This window comes from Harpia harpyja, chromosome 7 (genome assembly GCF_026419915.1).
Source record: "Harpia harpyja isolate bHarHar1 chromosome 7, bHarHar1 primary haplotype, whole genome shotgun sequence".
NCBI classification, from domain to species: Eukaryota; Metazoa; Chordata; class Aves; order Accipitriformes; family Accipitridae; genus Harpia; species Harpia harpyja.
The window spans coordinates 39,117,450-39,128,803 of record NC_068946.1 but is presented as its reverse complement, the minus strand read 5'-3'; the positions used below and the strand labels follow the sequence as shown (position 1 = coordinate 39,128,803).

The 11,354-nt window shown below is 61.7% G+C and overlaps 1 protein-coding gene across 1 annotated transcript; it reads right to left on the bottom strand.

Moving 5' to 3' along the window:
- Positions 1 to 4,609: 4,609 nt before the first annotated feature.
- CHPF (chondroitin polymerizing factor) lies at positions 4,610 to 11,354 on the bottom strand. Its single transcript, XM_052793220.1, has 4 exons — positions 10,954 to 11,354; positions 9,210 to 9,774; positions 8,831 to 9,013; positions 4,610 to 8,327 (listed from the first exon to the last, which is right to left on the bottom strand). The coding sequence occupies exons 1-4, from the start codon at positions 11,262 to 11,264 to the stop codon at positions 7,065 to 7,067; spliced, it is 2,322 nt and encodes a 773-aa protein (XP_052649180.1). The 5' UTR covers positions 11,265 to 11,354; the 3' UTR covers positions 4,610 to 7,064.

The window sequence follows — 11,354 nt, the reverse complement described above, 5'->3', positions numbered from 1 at the left end:
GGTCCGGAGCTGCCTGTGAGGGCTGGGGGCAGGAGGCAGGGCTGGGGGGGGTGCAGAGAGGTGGGGAGGCTGGTCCCACCCCGGGGGGAGGTGGTGGTGGGACCCAGGGAGCACTTTACAGCCCTGCACCCACATGCTGGGCACTGCAAGAGCCAGCATGCTAGCTCGCCCGAAGGCGAGCATCTCTGCATCGCTGCCCGCAGAAAGCCTTGCCTGCTGCCCAGCTCTTTCAGCCCTGGCATGTGGCAGAGGTATGGTGGTTGCCAGCTGGGCACCAGCAGTGGGAACTGCCAGAGCCATACCCCAGTCCTCGAATCGCTCCCCGGGTGAGGGCAGGCACCCCACCAGTGGTCCACCAGGCTCTATCGGTCCCCAGTAGGTGTTGAGGTGGGAAGGACGGGCTCCTGCCCCCCTGGGGGCTGCTGCAGGGTGGGGGGCAGATGGGAGGGCAGAAACATGGGCTGGGGTGCTTTGGGGGTGCTCCACAGATGCCCCACACTGGAGCGGCACCCCGCACCCCTGCCAACACCCAGGACCCCGTGCAGGACCCGCTTGCCTCTGGGGTGCCCCCCTGCCATACCCACGGCCCCTCTGCTCCCATGCATGTTACCAGCACCACGCACAGCCCAGTTAAAGCCCGGTGCTTATACTGGCACTGGCCTCACACAGGATTACCAGCATGGTGCCAGCAGCTGCCTGCTCCTCCAGCACCCGCTGTGGGCCATGATCCCTGTCCTCCTAGCAGGGGGGCACGGCGCAAATGAGATCGCAGGGGTACCATCAGCTGTCCCACGGTGGGACCTCCAGCAGGACCCCCCCTACGGGTGCCATGGGCAAGGGGTACAGGGTGAAACCAAAACGGGGCAGGTGGAGGATGGGGGGGGCAAAGGGGGCCCTGCTGGGGCAGGGCCCTGGGGCTTTCCCTGCCAGAGGTGCTCCTGAATTCTCCAGACCCTTCTCCATCTGCCCTGGCCACCTTGCAGCACAGAGAAGGGACAAAGTGGGAGACAGGCGTTGGCCTCACGGTGGACGCTGCCAGCACCGGGCACCGCAGGTTTACCTCTAAACCAGTGAGGGCTGAAGATGCCCAAGTTAGCTGGGTGCAGCTGGGACACAGGATCCCATCCCACAGCTCACACCATGCCCTGCGAGGGGAGCACTGGGGTCAGGTCCTAAAGGGAAAAGCAGGGAAATAGCTACAACCTCCACATCTTTCCATCACCCAGTAAGAGGACCAGGTCCTTTTGGGGTCCTTTGGGACAAGGCTGTCCCTGCCACCAGGCCCTGACCCATCTGCCCCTCCAGGATGCCCTGCCACAAAGCCACCTTCATCTACACCAAGGCCGTGACTGGGAACTCGTGCTGCCTCCTGCTCCGCAGTGAAGACATGTCGGAGGATCTGAGCGAGGAGGAGAGCAGGATCATGCAGCGAGTCCAGCGCCCAGCGCTGGAGGTGCTGGAGGACATGCTGAGGAAGGACCGGGTCCTGATACAAAACCCAAAGGTCGTGGTGGTGCTGGCCGGGGAGGGCAAGGGCTGGGTGTAGCTCACCGAGATGCTGCTCCGGTGCCTCATCTCCCAGATCCAGAAAGTGGCTTTCTGGAAAAAAACCCGCAAAGCCAGATCCTATGCCTACAGGAAAATAAAGGTGATTTTGGAGGAGCAGGAGTGAAGCATGGCTGAAGGAAAGGCTGAGCGGCCCAGGATGGGTCCTAGGAGCCCTATAGTGGTGACCTAGTGAAGGCTTGACGTAATAACTTGAAGTTATTTTTATCAGTTGCTCTCAGCACCTCTGTTCTTTAATTTGGCAACTTCCTGGTGGCACCTAGAGATGATACCTGTCTCCCACCACCTCCAAAAAGGACGGGCAGGTGAGGTGAGCCCAGCACCCGCCCCGCCTGTGCCGTGCCTGATGTCCCAGTGCAGATGGCGCTGGGCTGGGGACGACCAGGGGGATGACCCAGATCTAGCACCCCAGGGCCAGACCCAAACCTCAGCGCGGTGGCCCCTGCGCGCCCCCTCCCACGCTGCATCCATCCAAGGGCCACCAGGTGTCTGCTCCTCCCCAGGGACGGGGCCACTGCCACCCAGGGCTCGCCGGGCTGCAAAGCGATGTCAGCCCAGCCCAACGCTGCTTGAATTGCCTGTAATGAGCCACATGAAATAATAGCTGGGGCATAATTAGAAGGGGATCCACTATAGTGAAGCGGGCCCTTAACTTTAACGAGTGCAGCCCTCTGGACAAACGCCAGGCACCTGACTGTGGCAGGACCGGCTGTGCTGGCAACGGCTCCTGTCACCAGTGGAGTTGACAACCCCAGCAGACTCGGCTCCTGTGGGGTGTGGTGCTGGGGCCAGGGAGGGGGCACCAGGATGGAGCAGCTGGCAAAGATCCCTTCTGCCCATGGGATGGGCATCTCCTCGGGCACTTTCCGCCATGCCTCCACTGCCACACACTGCAATTACAGCTGTTCCCAGGGAAAAGCTGCGTTTCAAAGAAAAAAACCATCCAGCTTGGGAGCAGAGGGGCTGGAAGTGAGCCCCAGAGTGCAATGGGACATGTGGCGTCACTGCTGTCACCTCCTCCCCAAGTGCCTCCTGCCTGGAGATGCTGGTGGTGACAGGCAATACCTGGAGAAAAGAGTGAACCTCAGCATCTCCTGACGACCTGAGTGTGCCAAGCTCGCTGCTTTGCTCCTGGCTGTTTCCCCATAACCTCCTTCCTGGGAAAATGGACCGGTGGTGCCCATTGGTGGGGCCAGGCAGGGGGGACACAGCCCTTGCTTTCCAGCGCTTTTCCGGCTCCTGACAGCAGGCAAGCAAGCTGGAAAAACCAACAAGGCAATTAAAATAAAAATCCAACTGAGCTGCCTGCCTCTCCCCCCAGCCCCAGAGATTCAGACTCCTGCAGTCCGCCCGCGCTGGGGCTGCGCGTCCCCGGAGGGGACGTCCCCAGGGAATAGCTGGGTGCGCTGTCACCCCGGTGCAGGGAAACCCCTGTGGGCAGGCACACACCGGCAGCAGCGCTGCCTGCACTTACAGCTACCAGCAGTTTCCCTCTTCATTGAAAGGCTCTGATTTCCCCGAGCTTGGCCAGAAAAACCCCTGGCCAAAGTCCCCACACCCTCCAGAGGGGCTCGGCAGCGCACTGGGCTGTGACCCGGGGCATTGGGTGCAGGCAAAGCCCAGCATCTCCCTGCCTGCTCCTCCTTAAGCAGAGCAGTTTCTCCTGCCTTCACTTGCAGCCGGGAGGAAATGTTTGCCGGGGTTGGGTCCCACTCTGCGGCTGGCAGAGCTGCTCCTGTGGGACAGGCAGCGGGGCACTGCTGGCCGCTTCCCAACGAAAGCACAGGGACAAAAGGGCACTACTGTGCTTCCCCTTGCCCTCCAGCCCTCTCCTGGCACTGCCGCGCTTCCTACATCCTCCCAAACATCAGCCATCGAGCTGATTAACGTTGCCAGGGCTGAAGTAACTGCCACGGGATTTAGCGCAGCCAGAAGTGACACAAGCAGGACTAGAGAAGCAGGTTTTGCCTTCCCTGCTCACAAGCTCACTGCTACATTTGCAGAGAGCTGCCTGCATGACTGCACGGGGGAACAAATTTGCAGGGGGGGCAGAACAGCAGAGCAGCAGCTTGGGTTTTCCCCAGTTTAAGTCCCTTTCCTTGCCATAGTGCAGGAAGGAGAGGGGAGGCAGGTGCCCACCCAGCTCCGGTGCACCCAGCCGGCCCCTCTCCTGTTTGAGAGTGCTTTGCTCTGAACTGGCCCTTCATGCCCTCTTCCAAACAACTCCCCAAGAGGAACTTGCGTTACGCTTCTCGAAGGCCATGGTGAGCCAGTAACGCTTTTAGAAAATTTTCCCGAGGGAAGCATAAGTCTATGGGCAGCAGTCACGTGTTTTCTCATGCCCCATTGGGAAAACTGCCCTTTCGCTGCTCTGCCTCTGCAACTGCGTCTGTGCAAAAATCCACACATTGTATGGAAGCACCAGTCAAATCTGAACAGGGATTGCAGAAAAGTCCCTGTCTGCTCAGCCGCCCGCTTCAGCACCTGGGCTGCTCCTCCCTGCCTCTTTCAAGAGTGTCACCGTCCCAGTCCAGTGCCCTGCCTGCACCTGCCAGCCCTGCGTGGGCAGGAGGGGCGCAGAGCACGGTTGTGCCCATGTCCCCATCGTCACACAGGTCTTTGCCATTGCCCAGCGAGCCCATTTACTTCACCCAGGCACAGGAAGGTTGTTCCGGGCCGCGGCGAAGCAGGCCAGCCCGCTCCTGGCACCAAACCCCTTCCCGAAGCTTTGTGCATCCCTCCCCAGGGTTTCAGCATGCTTTGATGCTGCAAATAACCTGGCAAACACCAAAGCGGCTTCAAACCCTGACAGCTCCTTTTAAATGGGAGCAATAACTGTGCTGGGAGAGCCATGAGCACTGTCATTTGCTTGTACGTACGTTGGAGCAGGGGAGGCTTCACTGGTGTTGATAGTGCGGAGCATTAAGCACGCAAATAGCTCTAACTCAGTCTGGGCAAACAGCAATGAGGAGGCAAGAGCGACTCTATCTAGACCATCTTGCGACAATTAAATGACAATTCTGGGTTTCTTTTCACAGCCAACTTGATTTGAAGCCGGTTTGCTTTATTACCATTTGGATACTCATTTAACACCTAATCACAACCAACTCCTAGGTCTGCATTTCAGAGGAGAAATGTATCTGTAATGGACCTGCATCCACCTCACTCCCTCTGTCCCAGATTCACATTTAAAGGGAATTAAGGATGTGCTCAGGGAAGATCAAAACCAGAAATACTCAGAGCAAGCTAACAGTTATCATCTGAAATATAATAAAACTATATTTAAACAGATACGCTCCTACGCCATGGATATGAAGACTGGAGCAGGAATATATGAATGAGGTATCTTTGGGGAAGGCATGCCACAGCCCAGGGGCTTTCCACGAGTTTCGCTGAGCACTAACAGCCTTGATAACTAACAGCAAGTAGGTTCAGTTAATTTTCTTGGGGATGTCTCTCTGATACGTGTGTTTTGTGAACAAGTAAAACGTGATGACCAAAGGGCTAGTGGGAAGAGCACGCAGAGCCATGAAAATCATGCCTGGAGCAGACAGCACAGGCAGGGGACACAGTCCCTGCTATCTCATACTGCAAATAGGAGCTGTAGGTGGTGAAACAGTCCGGGGCGGGAGTATGCTGCTCTGCCTGACCCAGAACTGGAAACCACAAGATGCTGAGAAGCCCTGAGATGCAAAACAGCCCCCAAAAGGGCGAAACCAACGCAGAGAGGGCAGGTTCAGCCCTAATGATTCAACACAGTGCTCAGATATGGTTTCTGGTCCCAGAGTTTCCTTCAGAGCTGATCCCAGATGCTGGAAGGCAGAGCTCACCCCACTTGGGCACCCAACCTCTGCTCTGACATAGGCCAGGAGTTCCCCATTACCCACGTACGGCCCACGAAGGCTGTTATAGGGACAGCACATGTGGACACGGCTGCACCAGCTGCTCACTGCAGTGCTTTTCCACCTGCAGCCAGGCCTGAGGAGGGCTGGAAACCTCATCAGTGGGAGCATGAATTTATGGCACCAGGAAAGACAGGGCATTGCCCAGAGCTCAGCACACTGCACACAGGCACCTGGGCTTCCCATGGCAAGAGGCTCAGCATCCTGCTGCACCACCAGTGACTGGTAGCAGGTAGTGACAGCAGGACTGCCCCAGGGACAGCAGGCATCAGAGGAGGTCCAGGACTCCTGCTGCAAGCCCCCAGGGGTTCAAGCTGGTATTTCCAAGCGTCTGCTTGGCCTAGCGCCTGCCAGCCTGTCCATAAGCCGATAGGCTCCCCCCAGGCCTCACTAAGGAGAGGCAGTCATCTCCCAGCTCCGGTAAAGGATGCTGCAGGCAGCTTGGGGAAAGCAGCATCCCTGCGAGAAAGCAGTCCAGCCAGCTGCGGCCAGATTTTGTACAAGCAGCCAGCAGCTACCACCACACAGACCCCCAGCGGGATACCCAGAGGTGCCCCAGGGAAGAACTAGCTAGACCCACTGGTTCATCTCTCTTTTATTAGTGTAAATGCACCCCCACCCCCCCCACTATTAAATACAAACCAGGAGCAGAGAGTGGCTCCTCAGTCGCTTTCTCCTTAGGAGATGCGCAGCCAAACCCTCTGCTGTGCCCACCAGTGCTGGGCACCGTGTCCCCCAACCCTGAGGGTGGCCCCGTGGTGGGGAGGGCTCTCACCTCTGTCTGGAGGCTCTCGTCTGAGGGCTGCGACCTCCGACGTCCTATCGATACTGCGAAGGCCAAAGCGGCCTGGGTCACGGTTCCCATGGGGAGCAGCTCATGGTATGTGGATACAGCAGGATCCCCTCCGGCACCCCCTGCGCCCACCGGCCCTGGCGGCCAAGTCCCCCCCACCCCGACCAGCTGGGAGCACTCCGGCTCGCTGCCAAGTGGCAAAACCCTGAAACCAACCTCCTTATTGCTCTTTTGGGGTGGGACGTGCCCCATCCCGCTGTCCAAGCCTGTGGCAGGCACAGGGACATGGCCCTCCCTGCATGGCCGGGCTGATGCTCCAAAGGAGTGAGGGGCACAGCCCTGTCCCAGGGTACTGGGGGAACCATGAGGGATCACCCCCAGACCCGTGGCAGTCACAGCCCTGCAGCAAGGCGGGGCTTGGTCTCTGCATGCCCCCGGTCAAGGGGGGACAGCAAGGGACAGGGCAGGCCATCGCCTCCCTACTAGGCAGCAAGGCCAGGACAGAGGGATGGGGCCAGTGGCCAGCAGCTCTGGGGTGAGGAGCTGGGCATTCCATCTCACAGCTCAGTGACTCCAACCCCACCTCGCCCTGGGGTCTGCACAGCTGCAGCTGCTCCAGAAGGACCCGGGCACCCCAGGCTGGCAGACCCCGGCCCAGGCAGCCCCAGGGGGCCAAGTCACAAGCTCAGGCACGGGCGATCCCTGCAGCCACTGGGAGGAGGAAGACTGATTTGGGCAGCAGAAGAGGTGGGGTGGGCAGGCAGGCACGGCAGGGCAGGGCCAGCCCCTCCGTGCCCTGGGATTCAGGTACTGTTCCCCTGCTCCTGCTCGAAAAGCACCATGGCCAGCTGGGAGCGAGAGCCTACACCCTCCAGGCTGCTCTGCACGCAGCGGTGGTAGATCTCCTCGCTGAGCCGGGGGTTGCAGGCCTGGTGTCGGTAGCGCTGCAGCAGGGCAGGCTCCACAGCCCGGAAGACGTGGAGGTTGGAGTACTTGATGAACATGTCGTAGATGTCCAGGGTCTCCAGGATGTCCTCATTCTCCTGCACATCACCCGCCATGCGGGTGCGTGCTGCCATGTAGTCAGCGTTGTAGAAGCAGGCTTCGTGGAAGACGTCACGGTCGAAGCGCCCCGCATCCCGCAGCAGGTCCAGTGTGGTGGGCGGCACCTGGTTGTGGTAAGCAATGGCGGGGTTGTAGCCCTGGAAGTGGATGGGGAAGAAGACCTGCCAGTTGTTGATGGTGTTCATTCGGCAGCGATTCAAGAAGTCGATGGTGACCTCTGTCCCCACGCCGGCCACGAAGAAAAGCGTGTCCACAGGATGCTTCTTGGAGATGATGTCCATGACCTTGATTTGGGAGGGTGCGTCTGTCTTAACACTGATCCACGGGATCTTCACCTCTGCATACTTGCGCTCATACTCAGTGATCTGAGCCTTCACAGGGGCAAAGATGTCATTCTGGGTGACCTGCTGAGCCTCGAAAGGGTCATAGATGAAGAGGAAGGTGAGCACCGCGTTCTCGCTGCTCTCAAAGGCGGCCGCCGCGTAAGCCTCCAAAAAGCGGGCAGCGTGGTCCCGGTCGTGGGCCGTCAGCGGCAGTATGACATTGATGCGGCTGGCCTCCGTCACATAGGGCATGGGGATGATCTCCACCTCGCTGAGGGGCCGCACCAGGTGCACGCGCTTGGTGACAGAGCGGCTGTGCCCCTTCTGGGTGACCACCTCCACCTGGAGGTCCAGCGTGTACTCCATGCCACGTGTGGGGTCGAAGCGCCGGTACCCGTTCACCAGCTGCTGCTTGCGGACATGGAGCACCGGCTGGTACTTGCGGTTCAGCTCCTCCATGGCCATGGCCACCACGTCGGCCACGTCTGCCAGATCCACGCCACGCAGCTCGCACTTGGGGGAGCCATCCACACAGGCGTAGACCTGCTCCTCCGTGAAGTAGTCCCAACGCAGCACCTCGAACCGGGTTTTGGGCTGGAAGGGGGGCGGGATGCCAACAGGCCACGTGGCACCGTGGTCCCCATCAGCAGACAGGCTGCTGGCGTTCTGGATCTCCAGCTGCAAGAGGAGAGATGGAGGAGTGAGAGCCAAGGCGAGTGAAAGTAGGTCTTCCAGCTCTGGCTGCAGGCAAGCTGACTCCTGATACTCAGAGATCAGCCACTCCTGGCCCAAAGAGCAGTGCCAGAACAACTCGGCCTTCAGCCTGACTCCTGTCCAGCACCTCAGGTTTCCTCAAAACAGCACCCCAAATGTGGCACACCACCTCCATCAGCAGGACCCGCGTCCTCTCCCACCCTGCCTGGCCTTTTCTGGCGGACCTCAGCACCCTGCTGGCTCCATCACCTTGAACCACCACAGCAGCTGCAGGACCTGTCCAGGTCCAAAGCTGCTCTCCAGCCAACACTGCTGCCCCTGCAGCCACACGTGCTCAGCTCATCCCATCCGACAGCAGGTTCAGGTGAAAAACCCTCATATTAAAGTGGAGAGGTGACACAGAGCAACCAGAAAGCCCACAGGGAGGCCAGAGGAGCCCAGACCCTCCCAGCCAAGCCAGGTCTCACCTGGAGCTGCTGGATCTCCTGGTAGGTCCTCTCGAGCTCCACCTGCGCGAAGTACTTGTGCAGCCGGTACATCTGGAGGGGATCCAGCACGGGGTGGACGGTAAAGGCGCTCTGGAAACGGAGGTCGGTCTCCCGCTCGGGGTCTGCATTCTTCCCCAGCTCAAAATAGTGGTAACGCAAGCCCTGCGCCAGGCAGGAGAGATGGGTCACGGCCAGCCCTGACCCACGCTCCCACCCCAACAGCTGCCAGCACAGCAAGCTCAAAGGACAACAGGGCGCAAGGGCTGGTCCCCCCAGGACCTGAGAGCCCACAGGGAGGCGGACAAACACACCAGGCTAGGATCAGGCTCTCGGAGGCCATTTCCGCTGCAGAACCTACCTCGTGCTCCTCGGCACAGTTGACAGCTGTGTAGTCAATGATGCAGCGGCCCAGCCACTCGTCAGGCCGGGCGCTGAGGATGTCATTGCGGCAGCTCTCCAGGTGCTGCTGCAGGAGCAGGAGGAGGCTGCGGGACAGCAGGTAGCCAAACCCCCCGTAGCAGTAGCGTCCCTCAGTGTCCCCGCCAATGAACTCCTCGGGACGGCCCAGGTAGAGGTGGGTGTCGATGCTCAGGTGGGCAACCAGGCGGTTGATGCGGTGCGCCTCCGTGTAGGTATCGTCCTGCACCAGGAAGAACCAGTCGAAGTCGTTCACATAGTGGTCCAGAAGGTACCTGATGGTCTGGTACATGTTCCAGATGGGCCGCTCATCACTGTGCGTCACCACCGTCATGCCATGGGGCACCTTGCGGCCCCGCGTGCCTGTGAAGTACACCAGGCGCTCCAGGCGGTGGGCCAGCGTGCGGTTGACAGCCACCCCCAGCGTGTTCAGCGTGCTCTTGGAGGTCAGCACACCCACGAAGAGCCGCTGCCGCATCCCCAGTTCTGTGCTGATGTACCGGGTCCTGCAGGAGGAAGAGAACATCTGGCCCCAGGGCACTGCACCCCACCCGCACCCTCCCTGTCCTCCCCAACAGCGCCGACCTCGGTTCCTCTGCAGGAACTGCTCCCAGGCTTCAACCACACATGCAAGACATCACCCCAGTGGCACTGGCTGCCGCTATGCTTGGGCCAGAGGCACAGCAGAGCGCTCTGCTGAGGTCCCCCCCAACTTGACACCCTCCGCTCCCATGAGCCAGCCAGCCTGGCTCAAACCAGAGGCTCGCAAAAGGCTGAGCACAGCTAAAAGAGGGAAACAGGGCTGCACACCCCAGCTCTAGTGGGGACATGACCCACCAGGCACCCCACCACGCTGCCAGCCCCAGCCAGGACAGCCAAGCTGGGAAGCACCTTCCCGCCGCCCCTGCCAGACATGCTGCTCTCGAGCAGGCAGGCGAGCTCACGCTGCCCTCCCTGGGGAAGCCAGGCCCCGCTGGGCTGGCTGTGTCCCCCTCCCCACCATGGCCCCCAGCTGCCCCACTCACAATGACTTTCAGGTTTCATTCTCCCAGCCCGGCGCAGCGGCAGGAAGCGACAACCCCCCCCCCCTCAACCCCCCGGCCCCCAGCCGCCTCCTGGCACACACTGGCCCCATTCAGCCCCCTCCATCCGCCCACCGCCTCGCCGGGACAAGGAGGCCCTTTCACTGCCTGCTCCCCGTCATCCCGGGGACGCCAGGACAGGCCGCAGCCAGCCCCGGAGCAGGCTGGAGTTTGCGGCGCTGGGTGGGGACGGGCCACCGCTGGAGGGGTCCCTGCTAGGGCAGGGCAGGGTGCCTGGCAGCACCTGCTGCAACAGGCAACCTCTGCACAGCGGGCAGCAGCGCGGGCAGGAGGCTCTTCGGGCGCTCCTGAGGCGGGCAGGGGGGGTAAGAAGAAGCGGGGGGGGGGGGGGAGGCAGAGGCAAGGAAGGGAAGCAGCAGGGAAAGGCGCCTGCAGTGAGAAAGGTCCGGCTGCGGCCCCCGAGGGAAGCACAGCGCCGGGTCACCCGTAAAGCCTCCCGGCACCGGCCCGGCAGACACACGCCCACAGCCGGGCACCCCGGGCTCGGCCGCAGCTACTCCCCTCTAAAGCCCGGTTAGCGCCGGCCGGCCGGCCGTCCTCCGCCGGGGCCCCGCTCCCCCAGCCCGCCCCGGCCCCCCGCACCTGACGGCCTTCTTGGCGGCCCTGCCGGGGCTGGGCGGGCGGTAGGGCACGACGCGGGGCTCCCAGCTGTCGGCGCCCAGCCCGGCGGGCACGGCGTTGGGCCTGCGCGCCGCGTTGCCGTTGGTGTTGCCGGGGCCGGGGGGCGGCGCGGGGCCGCCGTCGGGGCGCGGGCGGGCGGCGGGGCGCGGCGGCGGCCCGCAGGGCTCCTCCACCCAGGTGACGCTGAGCAGGCTGAGGGTGAAGCCCAGCGAGACGCCGATGGCCACCGGCCCGGCGGGCCGCAGCACCGACAGCACCAGCGACAGCCGCATGGCCGGGACGGGACCGGGGGCGGGGGCGGCTCCGGCTGCCGCTGCCGCTCCCGCTGGCGGCGCCGCCGTCCGACGTGTCACCCCCTGGCC